General features: G+C 47.3%; 3 protein-coding genes across 3 annotated transcripts; 2 read left to right on the top strand and 1 right to left on the bottom strand.

Moving 5' to 3' along the window:
- The first annotated feature begins 2,087 nt into the window (after positions 1-2,087).
- Positions 2,088-4,214, top strand: FOBCDRAFT_191538 (uncharacterized protein). Its single transcript, XM_054707300.2, has 2 exons — positions 2,088-2,428; positions 2,483-4,214. The coding sequence occupies exons 1-2, from the start codon at positions 2,154-2,156 to the stop codon at positions 4,029-4,031; spliced, it is 1,824 nt and encodes a 607-aa protein (XP_054563275.1). The 5' UTR covers positions 2,088-2,153; the 3' UTR covers positions 4,032-4,214.
- Positions 4,215-4,710: 496 nt separating this feature from the next.
- On the bottom strand, positions 4,711-9,013 carry FOBCDRAFT_191536 (multidrug resistance protein 1, 2, 3). Its single transcript, XM_054707299.2, has 2 exons — positions 8,839-9,013; positions 4,711-8,774 (listed from the first exon to the last, which is right to left on the bottom strand). Exons 1-2 carry the CDS (start codon positions 8,887-8,889, stop codon positions 4,773-4,775), a joined length of 4,053 nt encoding a protein of 1,350 aa, XP_054563274.1. The 5' UTR covers positions 8,890-9,013; the 3' UTR covers positions 4,711-4,772.
- A 1,424-nt stretch (positions 9,014-10,437) lies between these two features.
- FOBCDRAFT_145897 (ferrirhodin synthetase) lies at positions 10,438-24,624 on the top strand (the record flags this gene model as incomplete). The annotated part of the gene is made up of 2 exons (XM_054707298.1): positions 10,438-10,878; positions 10,936-24,624. 2 exons carry the CDS (start codon positions 10,438-10,440, stop codon positions 24,622-24,624), a joined length of 14,130 nt encoding a protein of 4,709 aa, XP_054563273.1.
- Positions 24,625-26,577: the final 1,953 nt, after the last annotated feature.

Genomic DNA, 26,577 nt, shown 5'->3' with positions numbered 1-26,577 from the left:
TTAAATAAATAAATAAAATAAAAATTAAAATAATATTTATAATATTATATTAATTATAAATAAAACCTCTAGTTTAAACTACTGCTTTTTTATTAGTTTTACTTTATTTATTCTTATATATAAGGTTAATTACTTATATACCCTATTATATATATTTAATTAATAAAGAGTAATTTAACTTTTACTAATTAATTTATATAAAAGTTAACTTAATTTCTTTAAATTTCTAAACCCTGCCTTTATCTTATATTTATCTTAGAATATTATATATAAATTCTCTTAGCTTTACTCTTATAATCTTAGATTATAACTAACCTATTACTTTTATATAAGAGGGAAGATATAAAATACTTATTTAGTATTAATAATTCTATTTTTAAGCCACTTTTTATATTAGGCTAAGCCTATAAATATAATATAAAAAGCTACCTATTCTGCCTTAAGAGATTAGCCTTACTATAAGGCTTTTTTTTAGCTTTTTTAATTTAAATAGCTTTCTAATTAGCTAGGTTAGAAATATTATATTACTTAGGTAATTTAGATTTATACAACTAATTAAGCTAATTAAGTTATATTTAAAGATAATTATCTTAATTAGGCTTAATTTGCCCCTCTAAGAGAAGTTTATCTTAATAGTTTTAATTATTTTATATAATATATAATAATCTTTAGCTTTTACTTATTTTAATATTAGTTTAATTATATTAAGAAGATTATAATAAATTATATAATAGCCCTAATTAGGCTATAGGTTATTATATATAAGTATTATATTAGTAGTTATAATTAATATTAATAATTATAACTCGAAGTTAATTTAAGAAATATACTTAAGAAGTATAATAAATAGACTAAATATAATATTTCTTTAGGTAAAAAGAAAAAAAAGAATTAAACTAGTTATAAAAAGGTAATTAGTATTAATACTATTTAATTAAAGTAGTAATTATACTATTAAGGTAAATAAACTATATTTAATTTTAAATTTTATAATAATAGCCTATTATAAGGGTCTTATTATTTAAGCCTTTATAGAAAAGTTAAAAAAGCTTAATAGCCTTATATAAGGCTAATAATAAGGGAGAAAAAAAATTAAAAAAATAATTAATAAATATTATTAATAATTATTATTATACTATTATAAGAATAATTAATAAATACTCTTAGTAATTTTTATTAAATTATTATAAAAATATAAATATATAATTAAATACTAAATATTAAAAATATATATAAATAGTTAGCTTTTATTTAATTAAATAAAGCCAGATAAAAGAAGATAATAAGATAAGTATAATAAAAAAAAATTATATTTTATTTATATTTAGCTTTAGTATATTAATATAAGTAAGTAAATACTTAGGCTCCTAGGTATAAATAAATTAGACTCTTTCTATTTAATTAAGTAATAAAAAATAAATATAATATTATATTACTAAAACAATATTATATATTAAGATAATCTTACCTACTTTCCGGGTTTCAAACCCACTGCTTTTCGCGTTACCTCGGGGGCTTTGCCTAGGTGCTTGACCACTGCATCAAAGGGCGCAGCCGAATTTCCAGTCATCTTTCGCAGCCAAATCTACCAGAATGGCTTGGAACAAGGAGCATTATTAGATAAGTAGCAGTCACACACTAACTTCCCCTCAGTAACCCAGCTGGCTGTCGCGTCACACAACGGCGATGGTGGCCTGCCATAGCGCTGAATTAACTAAGAGAGGAGCTAACGACTAGGAGTGAACTCCTCTCTTACAACCCGACCGTTGTCAGCCAGTAAACCACTCCTCTCCTCTCTTGTATCCGTACATGCTGAAATTTTACAACTATGGATCCGCCAAGAGTAGGGATCGGAACTGACGGATCCCACCCTTGTTAATTAGCTCTTGTTCCCGGCCAGGATTCAGATGTAACCTTCCCTCCAACATCACATTCTACCACCGATCGCACTGGCTGTCACACGATGTCTTCTCGTACGACTTCTTGGTTATCTAATCTGCGGGTGGGGGTTTGCAGCCGCTCGCAGAGAAGATGTACATATATATTGTGTGTCTCGTGGCCTGGATCCGATCCGCATGCCAGACCCCAGTAGTTCTTGTTTATCTTATCTTATCAATCAATCTTCGATTGCAATTCTCCAAAAATTTGCCGTTATGGGCTTCCTTGAGAGAATTCGCGGCCACAAAGACGCGATGGCCCAAAACGCAGACCGTCCCGATGAGACCACTCAACACACCAACCTGTCGGGTAAAGACGGTGTCCTGACTTCCGGAACCTCAGCCGACAGCCTGGACCTCCTACAAAGGAACGAGCAGGAGGTTATCCAGAATGGCGCTCATGTCACAGCTGACGCCCAGATCGGTATTCAAAAGGCTGAGGCGGCAGCATTGGTTTGGTCCAAGAAGACTGTTTACATCACTTATGCTTGGTAAATCGCCTTAATTCAGAGATTAACTTCTAAATTGGACTGACACTCAATCAGGATTTGGGTCTGCTTTTTTATGTTGGCCCTCCAGCAGTCTATCCTCAACAACGTCACTTTCTACGCCTACTCGAACTTCCAACAAGCCCCCCAGATTGCCACCGCCCAGATCCTATCCTCTGTCGTCGGCGGCGTCCTTAAGTTGCCTATTGCAAAGGTTCTCAACATTTGGGGTAGAGCCGAGGGCTTCATTATCTTTGTTAGCGTCTACCTATTGGGTATGATCATAATCGCCTCTTGCAATGGCCCTGACGGTTACGCCGCAGGCTACGTGTTGTACTACATCGGATATAGCGCTGTTTACTTCATCATGGACGTTTTCGTTGCTGATACATCTGGCCTGCGTAACCGCGGCTTCGCTTTTGCCTTTGTCAGTACGCCTTTCATCTGCACAGCCTTCACGGGACCTCTTGCGGCTCAGTCCTTCATCACCATGGCCTCTTGGCGATGGGCGGTTGGTGCCTTTTGCATCATCATGGCTTTCGTCCTGTTCCCGCTGGCCGTGGTCTTCAAGTTCTTCCAGAGGAAGGCGGAGAAAATGGGCCTGTTTGTACAGACCCCAAGCGGCCGCACCATCGCTCAATCCATCATCTACTATTTCCACGAATTTGACATCATTGGTGCATTCCTTTTGATGGCAGCCTTTGTACTGTTTCTTCTGCCTTTCAGCCTCGCTAGCAATGGCCGTGCTGGTTATTCCTCGGCAAGTTTCATTGCCATGGTCGTCATCGGCATCATAATGTTTTTTGTCTTCGCCGCCTGGGAGAGGTTTGGTGCCCGGAAATACTTTATTCGGTGGGAGCTTCTGAGAAACCGAACTGTACTCGGAGCTTGCTTCCTCGCCGCTATTCTCTGGTTCAGCTTCTACTCTTGGGATCAGTACTTCTACTATTATGTCCAAGTTGTCTACAACCTGAACATTTCCAATGCAGGGTACATGATACAGATATACAACATCGGCTCCTGCTTCTGGGGTGTCGTATTCGGAGCCTACATCCGCTATACCAAACACTTTAAGTACGCTTGCCTCTTCTTTGGCCTCCCACTCATGTTTTTGGGTGCTGGTCTTATGATTCACTTCCGTGGTCAAGATGCCGATATCGGCTACATCATCATGTGCCAAATTTTCATCGCCATTTCCGGCGGTACTCTTGTTATTGGAGAGGATATGGCTGTTATGGCCTCGGCTGATCGTGACGGCGTACCCATGATGCTGGCCATGCTCAACTTGTTTGCCAGTCTTGGAGGAGCTGTTGGCTTTGCTGTCGCGAACGCTATCTACACCAACACATTCCCTGATGCTCTTCAAGACAGGCTTCCACAGGAAACGGTTGGCAACTGGTCTACAATTTACCTTGGCGGATCACAAACTCAGTTGCTGTACCCCCCTGGTACTGCGACACGCGATGCCATCAACTACGCTTGGGGATACAGCCAGAAGTACAACTGCATTTCGGCTACTGCCATTCTCGTCCTGGCTATCCCTTGTATTGCTGTGTGGAAGAACTACAATGTGGACAAGGCCCAGAACAAGGGAACCCTGATTTAATTGAGACTACCCGGATCAAAGCGGTGTGGCGACAATATTCAATGCCACCCTCCCTGCATAATGTGATCCTTCCTCCTGGATCATCCGACACCTTGGCAAGGATATTCAGCAGGCGTTACTCATAAGGCACTATAACAGATGTGTGTATAGTTAGTAGCAATAGACATTTCCAGTGGATTCTAACATCTTGGCCCATTTTAAGTCCAATACGCTATACGTAATGTAACGATGAATTGCCGCGCCTTTTAAATTCGGGCCGGATCACGATCTCCAACTGACATGACAGATCGCAGGGGTAACACGCTTTGTGAATCGCGATCCTTGTTTAAGTGGCCGGTTGATGGGGACCAATCCCTAACATCTGCATGATGGAGCTACCCCCGAGCGGCCTCTATCTTGGATTATCCGGTCCAATAACATGCACCTGCTAATATTTGTTATCCTTGCAGAATTGATTCGTAAGGCAACAGCCATTGAGAACTAAATTGAAGAATAGTCCGCAAGGTTTATATGCGGAGCATTAGCACATTCATGGCTGATCCTGAACTATTAGGTAATGCTTAGATGCGATTGATAACCCAATTCACGAACTGCGACTTAAGGTCCGTGTTATGATCCGGTATCGGTGATGGTCATATAATACACTGGTCTGTTGTAAAAAGTAGATTGGAGATGAGGCTGATATTACATTTTACGGTGGTGTAGCGAATAGCTTCTAAAACAGCTTCTATGGCGATTTATCTAGGATTGGATGGATTGTTGAATGACGCTTGAGCGATATGTTTCGCTGCGTTCAATGAGCTCAAGATGAGTACCCTGCTCCACGCACTGGCCCGCCTCGATCAGGTAGATGCAGTCTGCGTGCTGGATAGTATTCAGTCGATGCGCAATGGCGATAATGGTCGTGCGCCCTCGCAAAGCCATAAGCGAATCTTGAATCCGCCTCTCAGACTCACCATCCAAAGCGCTGGTGGACTCATCAAGCAATAGCAGGCGTGGACGGCGCAGCAGAGCACGAGCGATTGATAGTCGCTGACGCTGGCCACCAGAGAACTGCTTGCCATCGTGGCTACATGGTGTATCATAACCTTGGGGCAAGCTCATGATTACCTCGTGAATACTGGCCGCGCGACAGGCTTCTTCTATATCCTCTTGGCTTGGCTGGTGGCCAGGCCGGGCGCCTAGACCTAGATTGAAGGTGACGGAACCCTCGAAAAGCACGTTTTCTTGCGGAACAAGCGCTATGTCGTCCCGAAACTCGGTTCCAAGCTGGCGCGTGATATCGATCCCGTCCATGACCACGGCTCCACGGTTAGGGCGGTAGAATCGCTCCAATATTGCAAAAATGGTGGACTTTCCCGAGCCACTGGGACCAGCTAAAGCACAGAATTGGCCAGCCTGGATGTTCAAGTTGACGCCACAAAGGACTGGATGCCCAGGTCGTGATGGGTACTCGAAGTGTATGTCACGCAACTGAACATTCATACCTGAGCCGGATGAAACTGGGACGCTCGAGTCTGCCGCCTCCGTGTCATGAGACTCTTCAGAAAGAAGCAATTTGTAGGCACTGTGTTTCTGACCGGGGCTTTGGGGGTTCAGCTCGTCATCTGCCGACCGCGTAGTCAGCAGCTTTGTGATATTAGCCGCAGCAAGTCCCGCCTTGGAAATGTCAGGTGCAAGAGCGAACATCTGACTGCATGATTGGGTACTGAACAGGAGAGCAGGAAGAATAATGAAGAATTGGGTCTGGGAATAGAGCCCAGCCACCACTTGCCGAGTACCCCACCAATAAGCCAGGGCATACACAAGGTTACTGATACTGAAAGCCAAAGCCAGGAAAACATTGCTGTATGCAATTGAACGCAGTGTCTCGTGGTATGGTTCTCGCAATGCGTGCTCATACCGAACGTTTGACTCTGTCTCCAGAGAGAAAGCCGACACTATCCGAATGTTGTCAATGGCCTCAACAGTGATCGAAGTTGCTTCCGCGAATGCCTTTTGATGTCTCTCAGCGAACTTCGCTTGCGTCCGGAGCTTCATTATGCCAGAAACAAGGAGTACCGGAATGCACGGTGCGAGTACGATGGCAATCTTCCATGCGAGGACGAAGGAGACAACGAGTCCAGCAACCAGGTTGACAGCGGCAGCGAGAATGAGGCCAACGGTAGACCCAGTAATATTGCTCAGCGAACTGGCATCGCTAACGATGTAACTTATCAGTGTGCCAGGAGTTCGATCATCCATACCGTGCCATCTTATGGTCTGACTTAAGAGAGATTGAAGAGAGAGGATTCGGATCCGGGTCAGGATCTTCTCGGCCGCCCAACCAAACGCACATCCACCGACGACGTTTGCGGAGAACTCTACCAGAGCCATGATGAAGAACAGAAGTCCGTACAACTGACCACCATGGCGGATTTTATCTGCCCCTCCACAAGGGCTCAAGCTGTTGACGGTGTGCCCGAAGATGACAGCTTCCGAAATGTAACTACCACCAATGATGACAGACGCAGAGAGGCCGAGAATCAGATAACCCAGATTAGGGCGGACCAATGCAAATGCGAACTTGATAGTGAACCACCTGGGAGGTGTTGATTTGTCCGACTCCTCTACCGTCTTGTCTGAGCCGGTTTCCTTCTTCGTTTCCTCAACTGGGGTCTTGACAGCGCTATCCTCGACCGTCATCTCCTTGCTCCCATAATCAGGTGACGTGTTGCGGATAGCACGGCTGTCGCGGCTTACACTATCTTCAGGTTTGGCTGGCGTTTCCAGTGTATCGAGGTTCTGGAACTCGACCATTTTAGCATAAGCGCCACCTTTGGCAACCAGTTCAGTGTGAGGACCTTGCTCTACCACTTTGCCTTTGTCGATCACCACAATTTTGTGTGCATCTTTGGCGGTTGCTAGTCGATGAGCGATCGATACCATGGTAATACGGTCTTGAAGTTTGGCCAAAGCATCATGGATCAGACTCTCGCTAGTTGAATCCAATGCCGCCGTTGCCTCGTCGAGAATGAGAAGTGAGGGCTCACGAACCAGAGCGCGTGCTAAAGCAATTCGCTGTTTCTGCCCACCACTCAGTTGACTTCCGGCGGACCCTGTGTTGGTGGCAAGGCCGTGTGGGAGCGTTTCAATGAATGTCAAAGCATTTGCACTTGCCGCGGCGTGTCGAACCAGCTCCACAACCCTGGCTACGTTGTGGTTATGTACCTTTAGAGCTTCGTTCTCCGGTGTGCCATTGCGTATGCTCGCCGCTAGGTCAGCCAGAGCGCAGCCCAGGACAGCGGAAGTGAGCTCCTTATGATTTTCGTTAGACGAGTTCATTAACCCATCGGCAATATTTTCAAGAATAGAGCGATTGAATAGTGTTGGCTCCTGCTGCACATATCCGATGCTGCCTCGAAGGTATTTGACATTCAAGTCCTGGAAGCGGTGGCTACCGATCAGTAATTCACCGGATGCTGGGTCGTAGAAACGTTCCAGAAGAGAAACCACTGTAGACTTGCCACCCCCAGATGGCCCTACGATCGCAGTATGCTGTCGAGGAGGGATGTTCAGATTGATTCCATTCAATACAGGAGCATCAGGGCGAGACGGATAGGAGAAGTGAACGTCACGGAAGACAATGTCTTCTTCACCAAACGGAGCGGATTTATCGCCCTTGTCTGACGTGCCGTCAATAAGTGAGTCCCTATTGATGACTGATTGCAACCGGTCAGAAGCGCCAGCAGCAGCAGCGAACATGTGAATGAACGGCGCCACCTGACTCAGAATAAACGACGCGTCGATCAAGACGAAGATGACAGTATAAACTGCACCAACAGACACGCTGCCTTGATCAGATTCAACGGCTTCGGCGATTTGACGAGAGCCAGCCCAGAAGGCTAAGGCATTGGAACTGTATGCGACAAAGTAGAGAAGTCCAAGTTGTACTGCATGCGTGCCGGCTTTCTTGAGCGCGTCTTTTCGCGACTCAAGAAGGTGATCGGAGAACAGCTTGATAAGGCGATCACCAGAGCTGAAGGCATATACAAGGGGCAGATGTGAAAGGCTGGAGGAAGCGATTGTAGTTGCAGCGTCGACGTGGGTGTTGATCCGGGTTGTGTATTTCTTGATGAAATATCCTCCAACGTATGACATCAAGAAATAACAGGGCACTACTGAAACCAGCATACCCGCGATCTTGGGTGCTTTCATAAATGCGACGACATACGACGTGACAAAGTATGAGACGGTTGAGATCAAAATGCCAACCTTTTCAGAAGTACCAGACTGCACAACTTCAACGTCGCGCACCAGCCGCGATATAACGTCGCCAGAGGGAAGCCCTTCGATGTAGGCGGTATCTTGTCTGACGATGCTCTGGAAATAACGCCGGCGGTATCGTCGAGCGATGCGCTCACTCGCATAGCTCCAGCAGCTGCAGTGGATGTAGATGAAGCAGAAGTTGGCGATGGTGATGTAGATGACGTACAAGACTTTTTGTCGCACGTTATCTGTGACATTGTTTGATGTCGACGCGGCGTCGGTGCAGGTCGCTGTATTGAGGTCGTTGATCAATTCACCAAACACGATTCCCAGAAGGGGAAACGGAATGCCCGAGGCAATGGCGAAGAAGGTACCGGCCGCGATGAGAAGAACATCGAGCTTTGTAAAGCCTAAGGAAAAGAGGAGATGTATGAATGCAAAAAACTTTCGGAAGCTTTGCTTCGTGGCTGGAATACTCTTCTTGATTCTCTGGATCTGAAACAAGGTCAGTATGAGTTCTGGCTCTGTCAAATCTCACCATGGAATGTCTATCACTTACGAGTTGAAGGTTTGCTCCCTTGGGTACGGTGGGTGGGCTGCCTGACGACATGGTGGCCAATCCCGGCGATTCTCTGGCTAAAGGGTCGATAACAATGTCGGAAAGTTTGCGAAGGATCAGAAACAGAAAGGTGAGTGAGCGACGAGACCTCTTCAAGATGGTGGTCACGATTTGTGACGGCCCCGATCACGGCGCAAGCCCGGTGACAGAAAAGAAAAACAGGGCCCTCCTGACCCTGTCTCTCCAGACAAGGGGGAAGCCCCACTCCCAGGGAGACTATGACAAAACGGAAGATTCTTTTCTTATCAATCTCCTACCCCTACCGCTTCCACCCTCGTGTTGGTTCCAGCACCAACAAAACAGGTATTTCCGGGATTTTATCGGCCAGATTCAAAAGTTCCATGATTGTCAGTTCATTTACATGTCGGATTTGAGCATATGCAAGCCTCAGTTCGGTCTGGCCTATGACAAAGCCGGGATCATCAGACGAGGTGTGATGCCGGATAAACGGTGCAAGCTACTCTGTGGGGGTGCCGCAAATAAGCAGGGCTCGTGACTACTGATTAGATTGATAAAATTTAATCAGATTGATAAAACAATCCACCACCTTTATGTATTCCTCCCCAGTGGGTCTTGTCAAACCAACATTTCGGGCCACCAACCAACGGGCCAAATACTGACACACCACGGCCTTCTCTCTTTTTCCCGCAAGCTTTTAGTTAACGTAACAACTCCAACGATAAAATATTACGAGACCCTGTTTGACTTGATTGATAACATCGGTTCGCCCTTTGGGATAACGGTCAAGCACCTAGGCAAGCTAACAGATCCGCCTAGGCAAAGGCTGGGGTAGGCACCCTAATCTTGCATTTGCTGATCGATGCCAGCTAGTCGTCCCTAGTTTCTTCTTCACCTTGACCTTATTCCGCCACTTCGCAGAGCCGATGGGGGAAGGCCAAGCACAGGCACGAGAATAGTCGGGAACTTCTATGCAAGATTAGGGAACCAAGGGGTCCACACGAGGCAACGCGGGAGACAGTGGGTTTCAAAACCCGTAAAGGCCACCAAAAACGGCCCCTCAATAAGGCGGGCTCCTCCGAGGCACCCCTAGCCCTTGCCGGGTGTAGCAGCTGCATTACCGGGGGTTATAGAGGGTCTAATTAGCTAACCCTATTGCAGCTAGGCAGCTAGTAACTTACAGCGATATAATTAGCTAGGACCGACATAAAACCCGATTTTCCCTGCTTAATTCAGTTAAACAGTAGAATTATATAAATAATTAAGGAAATATCTAACGGTCAAGATGTAAGGGAAAATAGCCCCCTATAGTTAGCGCAGGCAGATAAATACAACGCGGTTCACAAGATAACATCAGTTTTACCGGTACCGGCGTGTCTATAGTAATTGTTTCAACCGTGCCAAGACGGCCATTGTTAATGTCAGTCGACCTTGCATAGACAGATTATGAAAGTTTTATATAATCATACAAGAACGTGAAATTAGGATTCTGAAGTGACTGCGAATGTTTTCTGCTTTTGCTGTAAAAGAAGAAAAAATCACATGCTTTATCTTGATCTTCAATTTTGTTGTACGAAAAAGATGACACCAATTATACCCGATGAACAGCTTGTCGGGGCACCTCCAGCCACGAAGGTGCCATCACTCGACACTGCTGATCACTATTTGGCTTCCTCTGCGAAACAAGTCAGGGGTTTCGCACCGGTAATAGACATCCCATGCTCTATTGATGGTTCCAACGAGAAAGTCCTCATCAAGACCTATGCTCGATTTGTGTCGGGCTTGACTGGTGCAGAAGAGGTGGCTTTCATCCTTGTCCGCGATTCAGGTCCCGACCCATCATTGGCCTCCATGGTAGTTGTCTCGGCCGTGATTCATTGGAGCACTGAGCATGAGGATGAAGCCATCTCGGTAAGCTGGGATGAGTTGGATATGTCGTGTTGCCATGAAAATGAGATCCAATTCGCTCTGGACTTGCGCAAATCCAGCTCCGGTGACAATTTTGTGCTGGAAAGACAAGATGTGAGAGCCACTCATTCAGTTTGTTGTTTATTGTATTTTAGGCTGACCTTGGGGTAGTTGTTTGTTCTGTGTATTGGACCAAGCGCAGTAGCAAACAAAGCTGTAGCTAATATCTCCTACCCTTCTCAACACATTCCTGAACCGGCGGCTGCGCAACTGCTCAAGATTTTCATTTCGCAAATTGTTTCTGGTGTTGAATCTCTTCATGAAATTGGTCCCGAGCTTTCTCTTGTCAATCACCCCCCTGTGCTGGAACCCCCTGTTCAATTCAGCAGTAACTGGGATATCGCCACCTCGGCGACTCATCTCCATACTGGCTTTGAGCATTGGGCTTCCGCAGCTCCAAACTCCCCCGCCTTGGATTTCTTCTCGTCTCTCTCAACCAAAGGAAATCCCACTCGACATCAGGTCTTGAGTTATGGGATGCTCAATTCTGCGGCCAATCATGTAGCTTCCCTCCTGCTTAAACTCGTATCTCACGACACAATTGCAGCGGGTCGATGCATTCTCCCAGTCTACATGTCAACCTCTCCCGAGCTTTATATCTCTTACCTTGCCATTCTCAAAGCTGGTCTTGCATTCTCCCCGCTGCCCATGGATGCTCCTCTTGAACGGATACGCGAGCTCATTCAGGACATTATGCCTCCTGTTGTGCTCGGTATCGGTGGAAAGCCAGATGAATGGGCCAGCCAAAGTATCCAGACTACTTGGATTGATGTCACGGAGATATCTAGATGGAAAACCCTGTCAAACCAAGACATGTCTGGTGAAGATTCAGAATGCAGCTTCCAGCCACAACCTATTGCCAATAGTGCGTTGGCTTATTTGCTTTTCACTAGCGGATCAACCGGAAGACCTAAGGGAGTCCAAATTTCTCATTTGGCAGCCACTTGCTCGATCGCGTCCCACTCAACAGCCATTGCTCTTCCAGATCGGAACGATGGCCGTTTCCGCTGGTTTCAGTTTGCAGCACCAACCTTTGATCCTTCCATTATGGAAATATTTGTCACCTTGAGCAACGGAGGAACGCTATGCGCCGCACCACGGGACCTGACGTTAACAGACCTGGAAGGGACAATCAACGAAGCTCAGGCAACCATTATGATGGCCACTCCCAGCTTAGCTGCATTGTTACGGCCATCTCGCCTTCAGACGCTGAGATCCCTTTGGTGTATGGGTGAAAGGCTCAATCGAACGGTGATTGAGAACTTTGGCATGCGATCACCAGATACCCCGTACACGCTAGCCAATTTTTACGGACCCACTGAAGCTGCCATCAACTGCACGGTTCTGGCGCCAGTTGGATACTTAGTTCGGGGATCAATCATCGGTGAAGCCATTCCAACGTGTTCCTTGTTTGTACTGGACCATAAGAGCCAAGTACCTAAGGTGATCCCGACTGGATTTGTCGGAGAGCTTGCCATAGGCGGCCCACAAGTTAGCAAGGGGTACATGCACCGACCTGAAGAGACGGCCAAGGCCTATGTCTCAAGTGCAGAGTATGGTCGACTGTATCGAACTGGTGATATGGCGCGGATTGTTTGGGAAAAGTCTGGCCGCCAGCTTATCGAGTTCCTTGGGCGAATCAGCTTGGATCAAGTCAAACTGAGTGGACGTCGTGTCGAGCTAGGCGAGATTGAGTCGGTACTATCCACTGTGCCTGGAGTGATTGAGCTAGTTGCTGCAATCACCAAAGTGAGCGATGCCCGAGAAGGAAGTGAGCAGATTGTTGCCTGCATCGTGGCGAATATGCAGTCATCAGATGAAAGACAGAGACTTGTTGACACTTGCTGCCACAACAGCGACAAGTTCTTGCCCGCCTACATGCGACCCTCGAGATACATCTTCCTAGACAGTCTGCCGCGATCCAGCTCTGGTAAAGTCGATCGCAAGAAAGTCCACTCTGAGATACTGGCATCAGGCATAGATCAATCGTTCAGTTATTCAAGTGAGACTCACTGTCTACCAACCACCATGGACGAGCTGGATCCCCACTGCGACTCTTTGCAGAGCTCGACTCAGAGTCTTCTCATGGCAGCGATTGGCGAGGCCGTCGGCGAACCAAGCTCTGCCATCAGCCTAGAGACGTCACTTGCATCGGTTGGACTGGACAGTCTTGGAGCTGTGCGTCTTCTCCAGAAATTGAGAGATCACTCCATCAACGGGCTGGAAGTAGGAGACGTCCTCCAATCTGGCACTATCAAAGGGTTGGTAGCCAAGGTTGCGCTCGCCTCTCAACCCCGAGACTTGGACTCTAAGAGCGTTGTGTATGAATCGCAACTTCAGAAGGTTCTTGGCTCTTTCGCTGAAAGAAACTTATCAGGTTGCGCCGAGCGACTTGGAGTCCGCGAGGGCCAAATTCAGACGGTGCTACCAACTACAGCGACTCAGTCAGGAATGCTCGCCAGCTTCCTGCGAAGCTCAAACAAGACAATTGGTTCAACTCCGGCTTATGTTTACCATTCAGTCATGCCAATTCGTGACGGCATAGACATCGGAGAGTTGAAACAAGCCTGGGACACCGTAATGAGTAGCTACGACTCTTTCAGGACAGTTTTCTGCCATCTGGATGATGACATGTCTCCTTTTGCTCAGTGCATCCTCAAGCCGAGGGATGACTTTGTCAAACCTGCCTGGAGCACATATAGCGTTGGTTTGGGAAACCGCGATTATCATGCCACTGTTGAGCGGGCCTGTCGAAACGCCGAAACCCAAATCGATATTGGCATGAATGCCTCGCATATATCTCTCGTCTCATCTGAGACCCAGTCCACTGTTGTACTGAGCATGTTTCATGGTATCTTTGATGGTGGCTCTCTGCAGATACTCTTGCAAGATGTCACCGAGGCTTACGCAAGCAGGCCTGTGCCAGAGCGCACGTCGTTGGAACACATTGTACATCATCACTACTCGGCTGATTCCGAGGCCACTGCGCGGTTCTGGAATAAGCATCTAGAAGGTCACTCTCCAGTCGCGTTCCCATCACTTACTCCATGTCGTCCATCCTCAAGCCCGAAGACATATATGGTCGAGGTCAACTCTCATTTCGGGTGCAGGGAGCTAAAGGCAGCATGCAAGAGCATGGGTGTGACGCCTCTGTCTGTCCTCCAAGCGGCATGGGCTTCCATAATGCTGGGATATTCTGGAACACCAGAACAAGATATCGTGATTGGAAGTGTAGTGTCCGGGAGACTGGATCCTCGGACTGAGAACTGTATCGGCCCTACATTCACCACCATCCCCATCCGCCTCAAACTAGACGACGGCAAATCCGAATGGACCAACCGCTCCGTCGCAGAGTCTCTCGTATCATCCAATGCTGCAGCCTTGTCCCATCTTCAACCTCGCCTTGGCTCGGTAGTCACAACAGACGGTCGGCTTCCTTACGACACACTCCTGGCTTACCAGGACTTCAACGTCGGGTCTGCATCTGAGGGGCTCTGGACCTCGATTCATCATCCTCCCATGGCAAATGACTTCAAAGTCATGGTGGAAGCTTGGCCGGGATGTGACTCGCGGCTAGTACTAAGGGCTACTTTCAATGACGAATGCATGCATTGTGATGCTGCTGAGCTGATGCTTCGTGAGATGAGCCTCATTATCTCTCGCATTCTCGAGCAACCGGACGAGAGCTTCCTAGGAAACTGCTTTATGAGTGATTCGTCTCTACGGTCCTGCATCGATCCAGCTGAGTCTCGGGACCTTGCGCCAGATACCCTCATTCACTCTCAGTTTGAAGCTCATGCAAAGTCTAACCCTGATAACCATGCTCTGGTTTTTAGAGGAAACCTACTTGACGAAGGCAGCCCAGCTAACGTCTGCTGGACTTATGCGGAGCTCAATGCGAAAGCTCAGTCCCTTGCAGACTATATGGTATCTATCTTGGGACCATTGACAGGGACTATTGTTCCTATCCATATCGAGAAGAGCCCAGCGCTATACGTGGCCATCTTGGGTACTCTGAAGGCTGGTGGTGCTTGGTGCCCTGTCGATGTGTTTTCCCCGGCCCAGCGTCGCCACGAGCTCATTGTTCGAACTGAAGGACGGCTCGTGCTAATTTCGTCTGTTGACTCGATTCGAATGGAGGAGGCTCTACCCAACGGCGTTATACCCATCGATGTGTTCCCTTTCACGCGAGGATCTGAGCGCGATATGAATGCCCGAGCTAGTGACGCACCCATCACTGATCCCACTAATATGGCGTATATGATCTGGACGAGTGGTACCACTGGTGCTCCGAAGGGTGTACCTATCAACCATTCGTCTGCTTATACGAGTATCAATGCTCTGATTGAAGCTATTCCCGGAACGCGAGATGGACAGCCCGTGCGATGCCTCCAATTCTCACAACCTACATTCGACGTCTCCATCCAGGACTTGTTTTTCACATGGAGCTCAGGCGGAGTGTTGATTTCTGCGCCCCGAGCGGTGATGCTTGGTTCATTCGTGGAACTCGCCAACGTAACCGGCGCGACTCATGCTCATCTTACCCCTACGTTCTCGGCTGGCCTTCAGAGAAGCAGTTTCCAGACTCTACAGACAATCACCATGATTGGCGAGAAGCTTCCGCAGCCCGTCGCTGATGATTGGGGACAGAACATGAGGGCTTTCAACACATATGGTCCGGCCGAGGCAACGATTGTTTCTACCCTTCGCGAGTTTGGGAACGAGCACAAGAACATCAAGAGCGGAAACATTGGCTGGCCCTTGAAGTCGGTTTCCGTATTCGTAACCCGCGACAAGAAGTTCGTTATGAAGCATGCTGTCGGAGAGTTGGCACTAGGTGGTCCCCAGCTGTCTCCTGGGTATTTGAAACAGCCCGAGACAAACAAGGAAAAGTACGTGTGGAATGAGGAAGCAAACGATACTCTCTACTATACGGGAGATCTTGTTCGCATGCTTTCGGATGGTTCGCTAGAATACATCAGTCGAACAGATGACCTTGTCAAACTTGGCGGCATTCGTGTTGAGCTTAGTGAGATTAGCTTCTCTCTACGCCAGTGCCACCCTTTAGCCGAATCCATTGAAACCATGGTCCTCAATCGTCCTGACCGACCGAATGACGCCGTTGTAGCTTTCATCGCTGCACTACAAGCTGTCCAGACTGGCGATGCAGTACCGACCATCCTCTTGAACGACACTGCGATTGGAATCGCTCGCGCGGCAATCAGGGAGGCATCTATCACTCTACCAGATCATATGAAGCCGTCTACTTTCATTGTTGTTCCGAGCATCCCAAAAACGCAGTCAGCCAAGGCAGATCGACGCGCCCTTCAGGCTCTGTATGTTGGCTTGGACGTGGACCGCTGGGAGAAAGCTTGCAATGTTCGGGAAGAGAATCCCGAAAAGCCAACTGATAAGATTGATCATGAAGTGAAGGATATTGTCATTCGGAACATTTCACTGCTGTCCAATATCTCGTCGGCCTCTTTTACCGAGTCGAGCAGGCTTCGCAGTTTGGGCATCGACTCCATCAGAGCTATACGTCTCGTCTCACGCTTGAACGAAGCTGGATACAGCCTCCCCGTCGTGGACGTCCTTCAATGCGAAACTGTCAGAGATCTGGTACTAGTGGCTAGTTCATGGTCCAAAGCTTCACAGGCAAGAAACCTGCTTGATCTCGAGCAATTCAATCGGGAATGGCAACGAGAAGTATCGGCCTTGATACCAGGGAGCTTCTTCGTCTGCCCCACAAGGGCAATTCAAGAAAGCTTTCTTGGTGAAACACTGACTACTTCTGAGATGTATTGGAGCCATCATTCCTTCAGTCTTCACTCAGATGTCGACATTAGCAAACTCAAGCAGGCATGGGCAACTGTCTGTCGGGGAAATGAGGCTCTTAGGACCTGTTTTATTCCAGTTGCCGCCCTTCAGAAGCCTATCCTTGGTTGCAAAAATCATTCCGGTATCCTCCAGGTTATTTTAGAGCAACATGAAGTCGACTGGGACTATATTGAATGCAAAAGCAAGAGCTATCAACAGAACTTGCATCGAAGAATTGTCGCACTCCAGGACCGACATCAGTCAAGCTACTTCCAGCATCCACCGTGGGCCATCACGATCATGGACGATTGTCAGGAGAGAACTATGATATTTTCTATTCATCATGTCTTGTATGACGGCACGTCGCTTGGATACATCATGAATGATGTCTGCTGTGCATACGGCGCTGATGCACCCAACAGACCTCAACTCCGGAATGCTCTCTCCCTCCTACTCCCAAGCAAGAAAGCGTCTCTCGATGCGCAGGAATTCTGGGAACAGGAACTTTCCGATTATGCCGACTTTGATCTACCTTCATGGCCGGACCTCACTGGAGAGAGAACTAGTCCCGAGCGGGGCAAGATTCGCAGATTCATCACGGAGACAGTTCCATTGTCGGTTCCCACCGCTCAACTCGAGGACAAGACTGCTAAACTCGGTGTCTCATCCGTTGCATCTGTTGTGCGGGCAGCCTTTGGACATGTGCTATTGAGTTACCTGGGAAGCTCCGGTGTAGTATTTGCAGAGACACTATCGGATCGTGTGTTGGATGCAGATGTCGATCGTACCATAGGACCTTTCATTTCAGTCTTGCCCATGCCCTTCAACTCAAAGGGCACAGTGAGGGAGGTTCTAGCAGAACAGCATCACTTGTCAACGAAGGCCAAGAAGCATCGTCATATCCACGCACAAGTCATCCGCAAGCTCTTGAAGAAAGAAAGAGGGGAGTCTCTGTACCCCGGTGTATTTACATTCCATGCCACCAACGAAGTAGATCTCATGGCTGCCTCAGCTGGAACTATCTGGGATGCCAAGGTAGATGACTTTGGGCTGTCTGTTGAGCACCCCATGGCTTTGAACGTGTTCCGGGAACCCGATGGTACGGTTATCCTTGAAGCATCGTCCTTGAACACCATTATGGGTTCGAAGCAATTGGCCATCTTCACCCGCCAGATCGATGCCCTTGTTGGCGCAATGCTCTACAACCCGGATGTGCCTCTCAAATCTCTTCCTAGTTACATCGAAAAGGGCCTGTTGTCAATCTCGGCCCCTAGCCCAAGCGATGCCGTGAAGGAGTCAGCAAACATGAGTCCAGTACATTGGGTTGAGATTATCGCTGGACAGCATCCTGAGTGGACAGCAGTTGAGGAGACATTGTCAATTACAGCAGCCGGAGTTAAGCAGCTTTCGATGAGCTACGGTGAGCTAAACGCTTCTGCAAATCGAGTTGCAGTTTATCTTAACCACTGTGGGATCAAAAACCGGACGGTTGCTCTGTGCTCTCAACGAAACCTTGCCTCCTACCCTGTACTAGTTGGAATCATGAAATCTGGCAACTCTTACCTTCCTATCGACGAAGGACTTCCAGATGATCGCAAAGCATTTCTGATCGAGGATGGTGATGCTTCTATCTTGTTCACTGAGACGGCTTTTGCTTCCACCTTTCAGGGCGCACCGAGCCAATGCCGAATCGTATGCATTGATGAGCCATCAGTCCAACAAGAGTTTCTTGCTTTCTCGTCCGAGAACAGAACCTATGTTGCCAACCCTGAAGATACTGCATACATTCTTTACACTTCTGGATCGACCGGAAAGCCCAAGGGTGTAATGATTTCTCGAGCCAATCTGTCTTCTTTCATCGAGTCTCTTTCCGAGTTCGTCTGCCGGATTGCGCCAGCTACTCTCGAGCTGGGTGGCAAGGGACGCTGGTTAGGCCAGGCCAGCCGAGCCTTTGATCCCCATATAGCTGAGATGTTCTTCCCATGGCGCCACGGCATGGCAACATCTACTGGTGCACGGCCACTGCTGATGGACGACCTGAGATTGACGCTTGACAAGTTGGAGATCACCCATGCTGGTTTCGTTCCGTCCCTGCTCGATCAGGCCGATATCCGCCCGGAACATTGCCCAAGTCTTAGACTCCTGAGTGTCGGGGGAGAAAAGATCTCCCAGAGAGTCTTGGATACATGGGGCTCTTCAAGTCAAGTGGCAATCATGAATGCTTACGGGCCTACTGAGCTGACGATTGGATGTTCATTTGCACCGGTCCATAAACACACCACCCTGCGCAACATTGGACTTCCTTTGACTTCATGTGTTTGTCATGTTCTTCTTCCCGATACCCCCGACTATGCTCTCCGTGGGCAGACAGGTGAGCTTTGCTTCACCGGAGATCTTGTTGGGAAAGGATATTTGAATAGACCCGATGCCAAAGGGTTTGTTATAGGGCCTGACCAAAAGAAAATGTACCGGACTGGTGATGTCGGAAGAATAATGGCAGATGGCAGCATTGAGTACCTTGGGCGTGGTGATGATCAGACCAAGATTCGTGGCCAACGGCTCGAGTTGGGCGAAGTCTCCGAGGTTCTGAGGACGTCTTCCAGAGCCTCGATCGACGTCGTCACTTTTATTGCGAAACACCCTGGCCTTGCGCGCCAGCAGCTTGTCTCCTTCATCGCACGCCTGGGATCTCAGAGATGTAACGCAAAGGATCCCATCTCCATCATCCCAGCTGACATCAGCACATTATGCAAGGATCTCCAAGACACCTGTCGCCAGAAGTTGCCCAGTTACATGGTGCCGGAAATTGTACTTCCTGTAAACCGCATACCCTTCGCTGCCATGTCGGACAAGGTAAACAGCAAGCTACTGCAAGAGCTGTTCGCAAGTCTCCCCTTGTCCGACGTTTTCTGTGGAAACGAGGCGGCGCACGATGGTCTGAACAAGGACAGAGAATTGACAGCAGAAGAAGAGGCTGTCGCTGATGCCATCTACCAAACACTTGCAATCGACCGGTCCGTGATCTACCCACAAACCAACATCTTCGAGATTGGCATCGACAGCTTAAGTGCAATCAATCTCTCTGTCCGCCTTCGACATATTGGCTTATCCGCTTCCGTGGCACTTGTTATGAGCAACCCTGTTGTGGAACAACTCGCTCGCCTTCCATGGACCTCAAACCCACCGTCAGAAGTAGTTTCATCTTCAGAAGTGCAGAGTAGACTCTCAAATCTGGAATCCCAGTTCTTGGAAAGTCAAACACCCAACATGAATGAGTTACCCGTGGCATCCGTGAGACCTTGTTTGCCCCTTCAAGAGGGTCTTTTGGCTCGATCCATGAATAGCAATTCAGGTCTCTACGTCAACCATATCGTGTTGAAGATGAACCCTTCTGCTGATCCAGTCCGTCTCCAAAACGCATGGCAGGATACTGTCAAGGAAACTGAAATATTGAGAACGGTTTTTGTTCCATTACAGTCAGAGATTGTACAGGTCGTACTTGAGCCTAACTACAGCGGCGACTGGACTGAGAGTCAATACGATGACCTGGAGGTGGCCATGGCAGACTTCCAGGATCGCCAGAACGCAATTGGTTGGGATATTACGAACAACATGATGTCTATTCCACCTCTTCGCATCCAGCACGCAGTTACCACGGTTTCAAGGCAACCACTTGCGTTATTTATCTCGCTACATCACGGTCTCTATGACGGCGTATCACTTAGTATGTTGCTCCAAGACTTTGCCGCGCGATATCTACCAGATATGGCGCCGCCTGAGCGAGGATCACCTGAGGCCTTCATCAAGCATGTCTATTCCCAGAATATCGAAAAGTCCGAGTCGTACTGGCGTCAGACACTTGCTGGTTGCAGACCAACGATTTTCAAGAAACCCGTATCAGACTCTACTCGGCATGTCCACTCCACGATGTTGTCGCCATCTCTCCCTGAGCTCGAGAGCTGCGCGGCCCGCTTGAAATCCACACTATCTTCACTAGCTCAGACGGTCTTTGCTCTGACTTTGGCCGATGCAGTAAGCGCATCTGATGTGACCTACGGTGTTGTACTTTCTGGAAGGGTGGTACCAGTCGCAGGAGCAAACTCTGTTCTTCTACCATGCATTGCCACTATCCCTGCCCGACTCAACATGGAAAACCTATCTTCCGTGGAAGATGTTGTAAAACATGTGCACAAGGGTAATGCTGAGGCCCTAGATTATCAACATACATCTCTGCGACATATCCAGCGGTGGATCAAGGCAGAGGGCCCCATCTTTGACTGCCTCTTCTCGTTCACCAAATCTGCCCCGGGTCAGAGTCATGGGTTATGGGAAGAGATGGAAAGCAACATGCCTTCAGAGTATCCTCTTGCCCTAGAGATGGAGGCGGATGAGAAGAACAAGCGCGTTCTCCTGACATGTGGTTTCACATCATCTTTTGGCCAGACAGAGGATGCCCAAGATATTATGGAAAAGGCGAACTTGATTCTATCCGCCTTGGTATCGAATCCATCTATTTCCCTTAATTCTCTCAATCTTTCTTGGTCAAGTGCTACTGCCATAACGGAAATCAAGAAAGACTGGGAGGTTCGTCCGTGGTCGAACCTAGAGGTTAAGATTTGCGATCTTGTCAAGCGTTTCTGTGGTCTGGAAGGCCAGCAGATATCGAGGAACGCATCATTTTTGAGTCTTGGACTGGATTCCGTAACCGCCATACGATTCTCCAGCCAGCTTCGCGATGCGGGGGTCTCTGCTTCGCCGGCTGAAGTGATGCGTTTCTCTTGCATTGGAGCATTGGCTCACAGTGTTGTTGAGAAGGCCGCAGCTGAGGTTCCGAGCCCGCCCCGGTCCAATTATGATGACGATATCCTGCTCGACGAACTTACATCTCAATTGGAACCGCTCAGTTCAGACGACACAGTTGAGTCAGTCTTCAAATGCAGTCCACTACAGACTGCTATGATCACTCAAACCATTGAATCTAAAGGGATTGTTTATGTTCATCCTCACATCGTAAGGCTCACGGAGTCGACTGGTGTTGATCGATTGAAAGAAGCTTATCGACTTATGGTCATGGCCAATGATATCCTGCGCACATCATTCCATCCCGTTCCCGAGTTGGAGATGGACTTTTACTGGGTTGGCGCCGTTCACAGCGACTCTCCAGCTAGTTGGCAGGAAATATCTGTTCCACCGGGTACCAACATCGCTCAAGCGGTCATGCAACAGGTGAGATTGGATACACAATCGGCCTTTTCAACACCACCAATTCAACCTGTGATTGTCAGTGAGGGTGAAGAAAGCCTTCTGGTTATAATCATGCATCACGCACTTTATGATGGTGCCTCGCTGCCTTTTATCTTCAACGACCTAGCTTCAGCCTACCAAGGTATCTCGCTACCAATGCGACCACAATTTGCGACCGCAGTCCGTTCCCTATCACAAGACCAGACTAAGGCTTGTCAATTCTGGACCAGCACTTTCGAAGGCTATGAAGCCAAACCGCTGCCATCATCCTCTCATCACCAATCATGCTCAGAGATGTTCTATTCTGAAGCAAAGGTTGAGCTTGATATGACGGAAATACTCGAGAGATGCAAAGAGATAGAAGTGACGGTGCAGAGTGTTGCAATTCTTGCCTATGCCAAGGTTCTCGCCAAGTTGACAGGGAAACGAGACATAGCATTTGGTCAAGTCCTCGCTGGGCGCTCATCGTTGGGACTCGAGGCTGAACACGTAGTTGGACCTCTATTCAACACAGTGGCGAAGAGGGTGACGCTTGATCCTAAATTCATCAGTAATCGCAACAAAGTTCAGATGATACAAAAGTTCACTACTGAGGCACAGGCCCATGAGCATGCCCCTTTGCACGAGGTACAGAAGTCTCTGAGATGCAAGGGGGTTCTAAGTGCGGCTACATTAGTCGACACATTGTTTGTGTTCCAGAAGAGTGTTCGGCCATTGCAAGATGACCTGACGGATAGCAAAATTTGGATGCCTTATGTCACGGATGACTACATTCCCAAATCCGAGTACAGGATGAATACCGAGGTTGAACAAACAGACAAAGCAATCACGGTTCGCGCCTCGTGCCAAGGAGAATTCATGGCTAAAAGGGATCTCGACCGGGCTCTCAAGGACTTCAGTCAAGCATTCTGCGATATTATTCAGCATCCCTTACGATGTGTGACAATATTTCCAGACGAGCTTCAGAGCTTACCCCTCAGCTTTGGGTCGTCTTCTGACAGTGCTGTCTCGGTGATCAGGACACCAGGGCCGTCTCGTGAGCCTGTCATCCGAGACATATTGTCGAAAGTTTCCAAAGTGTCCATTGAGGCTATTCAACCAGATACAAGCATCTTCAGCATTGGGTTGGACTCACTTTCTGCGATCCGGGTTGCATCTATGTGCCGCGCGGCCGGTTTCAAAGCTGGGGTTTCTGACATCCTTCAGGGAAACACTCTCCGTGGCATATGTCTACGCATCCACGATATGCCACAGGAGAACACCAGTAAGCAGTCACTTATCAAGGACTATAGAAGTGTCAAGAAGGATGTGATTGTGCAGTTGGGAATGAAGCCAAATGCGATTGACAAAATCCTTCCCTGCCTCAGTGGCCAAATGTATCATCTTGCTTCATGGCTCCAGACAGGGCAGACACTCTTCGAGCCCGCATGGCCATTTTCATGCTCAGAGCGCATCGACATGGAAACTATGAAGGACGCTTGGTTTTTACTACGCGACAATAATCCCATTTTGAGGACTTGCTTTTATGCTATCTCGCCTTCTGAAGTCGTTCAGATCGTCTTGAGCGAATGTGACCGCAACGACGGGACATTTCAGGTCATAACCTCTGCGGAAAGTCTAGAAAATCTCGCCATAGCTCAGGCACGAGAGGCTGCGTTGAATCCGTCATCCTTGAAGACACCGCCTGTACGTCTTCTCCTTCTCAAGGGCGCCGACAGAGATGGAATCCATGTTCTCATGAACCATGCCATATATGATGCATGGACGATGCCTCTTTTTGTTAATGAACTTACCAGTCATTACCGCAGAGTAAAGCCGACATCCAGACCCAGTTTTCCTTCATTTATTGAGTTCACATTGCAGTCATTGGAGGACCTGGATGAGGCTACCTATTGGCGCTCGGCAATTGGCCACAGCGTTCCCACCCTCATTAAACCTTCTGACAGCGTCAAGGTTAAATATGAGATGTCTCAAAAGAACAGCCAGTTGTTTGTTGGTGTTTGGGAGGCAGTTAAGGATTTTGGTCATTTGGATAGAGTCTGCCGATCCTCAAATGTCTCTTTTCAAAGCATTGTCATCCTCGCAGTCTCTCGTATTATTGCTCGACATACTGGTCTGTCAAGCCCAACACTGGGTCTATACCAGACTGGTCGATCAGCTGCTTTTAACAATATCGATCATATGACGGGCCCTTGTCTGAATGTCACTCCTCTCACCATTAAAGATGTCTTCCTTGAGGGGGAGGCTGAGTCTCTTCGAGTTGGTGAAAAGGCCCGATCGATCCAGGCTATACTAGCAGAACGAGTACCGTACGAACAAAGTTCATTACGTGATATTCTAGTCTCTTGGAGAGAAGGCACTGAGTATACATCTTTGCATTTGTTTAATGTGTGGTTGAACCTACTTTGGATGCAACCCATATCCCAAGCTACGGAAACCGATCCAGAGTCAAACCAACCGAAGAGCTTGTTGGAGCATCTCCCGATAGGTGTACCTACCGACTTTATACCATCAGAGCCCTTTTACGATAAGGATAGCTCGGGCACGTCTATATCCAAGCTCGATATATCCTACTTGCCTGAAGAGAATGTTTACATTGATGTTGCACCTGATATCCTAACAGACACAATTGGGTTTGGTGTCCGCGTGCAAGGACGACTAATGGATAAGGAGGAAGCCCGAGATTTAGTAGAGCGTATAGGAAAGGAAATTACAGCACTTGTGCAGGGACTGGAATAGGACATTGGTTACGACAGACTTAGCCAGTGCCAATCAAGATAACCCTTGACAGGGTACGTGGCGTCCCGGCTTGTATGCGTGGTGGGTTGGGGCGGTAATCAAGACACTTCTACTCCAGGATATCCTTCCCGCATAGGACTCTCAGAGATAAATACAACGTGACAGGTTTCAAGATGTAAAATTGAGACATTGACGCCTTTATCTGGCGATACCCAGATGGCATGGGTAATGTCGGCCCAGGTCTTAAAGGGCCGCGCAAGCTGCTTACCTGGCCGTGTGAGATTCCAACCAGTCGACTTGCTTCCTCTTCTCTTTCCACCTGTGAACGTCAGTGCGGCCCAGCTCAGGCTAGCCATCCTCCGTCAGCTATTGTCGAGGGGCCGATTCGTGGCCCAGGCAATGACAGGGTTAAGTTTGGGTGTATTCACTTAGTTGCTTCTGGCCGAAGTGGGCGGACTATTCTCGGAACTTAATGGGTAAAGATCATCCACTTCAACAGTTCATTAGTTGTAGTCATACCCTAATGAGGGTAGAGGTCAATATGTCCATACGTAACGTAACCAAGCAGGTAACGCCCGCACGCTCGATGCGTCATAGGAAGAGTTCCTAAACCCAAACCTAAGTCAAACAGCTAAAGGTACCTCGCAGGCCGGGTCAGGCCTCACCAGAAGTAGTAATCGTTCGTCCGTAGGCGCAAGAATCGCAGCCCTAGCTAACCCATCTTATCTAGTCCTAATAAGATCTACATATCTACATCAGCGGAGCAGTTAGAGGCCTTCATGAGATATCAGTAAGGACAATTGCGCAACTGCTTGAGTAAAATAAAGCCATAGCATGGCTGATATGATGGGTACACTAGCAAAGGGGCGACTTTAGAATCTGTTTCAAAAAAGTCATATCTCTGATAGGTCTGGAGTTATTAGCGCTAACGTCTGCGTGTTGACAATGACCGTGCCCCTCCAGGATAACTGCATGCATATAACTTGTCAAGCATAGGTAGGCTAATTGAGAACTAGTAAAGGAAGCTCAGGCTATTATAGATATTCACCATACAATATAAAACTTAATACTTAGGCGCAGAAAATTAAAGTCCTCACCCACTTAGTACAAACCTTGCATTTACCTTTATCGCAGCTCTCGTCTACCAATTAAATGATATCGAGATCTGTCAACTTATTATGAATTTCCCCTTAGTCGCTTAGTTTGCTAAAAGTGTGATATAGTTTAACCAATACAAATTATTAACTTTGCCCATAAAGGACTTCAGTAACCCATACAGCTGCCTGAAGAACCCAACTTCAAAGTAGATATCCATTGCTAAGAAAAGGCAGGCCAGTGCAGTAGCCAAGAGGATACTTTAGGGTGGATATAAGGCCTGGCGGACATATGTCCAGATTGACCGGTTTTTCGGCGCAAACCAGGAGTATGTTAAGTCCGCCAGTAATAATAGAAACTCCGCATGCCGATTGGATCTTGACGTGTTCCTGCTCTGAAGAATCTCATAAATTTTGACATAATCTCCAGCAGGCTTTTGGCCGGAATGGGTCATAGCCCCTAAGCTACCATTACTAGACGCCATTACAGACTTATACTAACTAGCACTTAGGCCTTCAGACTTATCTTTTTTACAGCCCCTCTATATTAATATTTATTTAATTAATTACTTATTATACTTCTTATATAATTATTACCTTTTTTTAAAAAAATTTAATTATTTTTACCCTTTAATATTAGCTTAATATCTTATTTATATCTTAAAGATTATAATTCTTAGTTTTTAATAATGCATTCTTATATATTATAATTATTAATTTATTTATAAGAGATTTTAAGCTCTTAAAATTAACTTTAAGAAGTTATTATAATAATACTTCCTAGTTTAAACTACTGCTTTTTTACTAATTTAACTTTATTTATTCTTATATATAAGGTTAATTAGTTATATATCTTATT

This window comes from Fusarium oxysporum, chromosome X, assembly GCF_013085055.1.
Source record: "Fusarium oxysporum Fo47 chromosome X, complete sequence".
Taxonomy (NCBI): domain Eukaryota; kingdom Fungi; phylum Ascomycota; class Sordariomycetes; order Hypocreales; family Nectriaceae; genus Fusarium; species Fusarium oxysporum.
This window is presented reverse-complemented; position numbering and strand designations above follow the sequence as displayed.

Coding starts and splice junctions, on each gene's coding strand:
- FOBCDRAFT_191538 (XM_054707300.2), top strand. CDS start 2,154: ATGGGCTTCCTTGAGAGAATTCGCGGCCACAAAGACGCGATGGCCCAA. Junction 2,429..2,482: donor GTTTACATCACTTATGCTTG/GTAAATCGCCTT, acceptor ACACTCAATCAG/GATTTGGGTCTGCTTTTTTA.
- FOBCDRAFT_191536 (XM_054707299.2), bottom strand. CDS start 8,889: ATGTCGTCAGGCAGCCCACCCACCGTACCCAAGGGAGCAAACCTTCAA. Junction 8,775..8,838: donor AGGGAGCAAACCTTCAACTC/GTAAGTGATAGA, acceptor ACCTTGTTTCAG/ATCCAGAGAATCAAGAAGAG.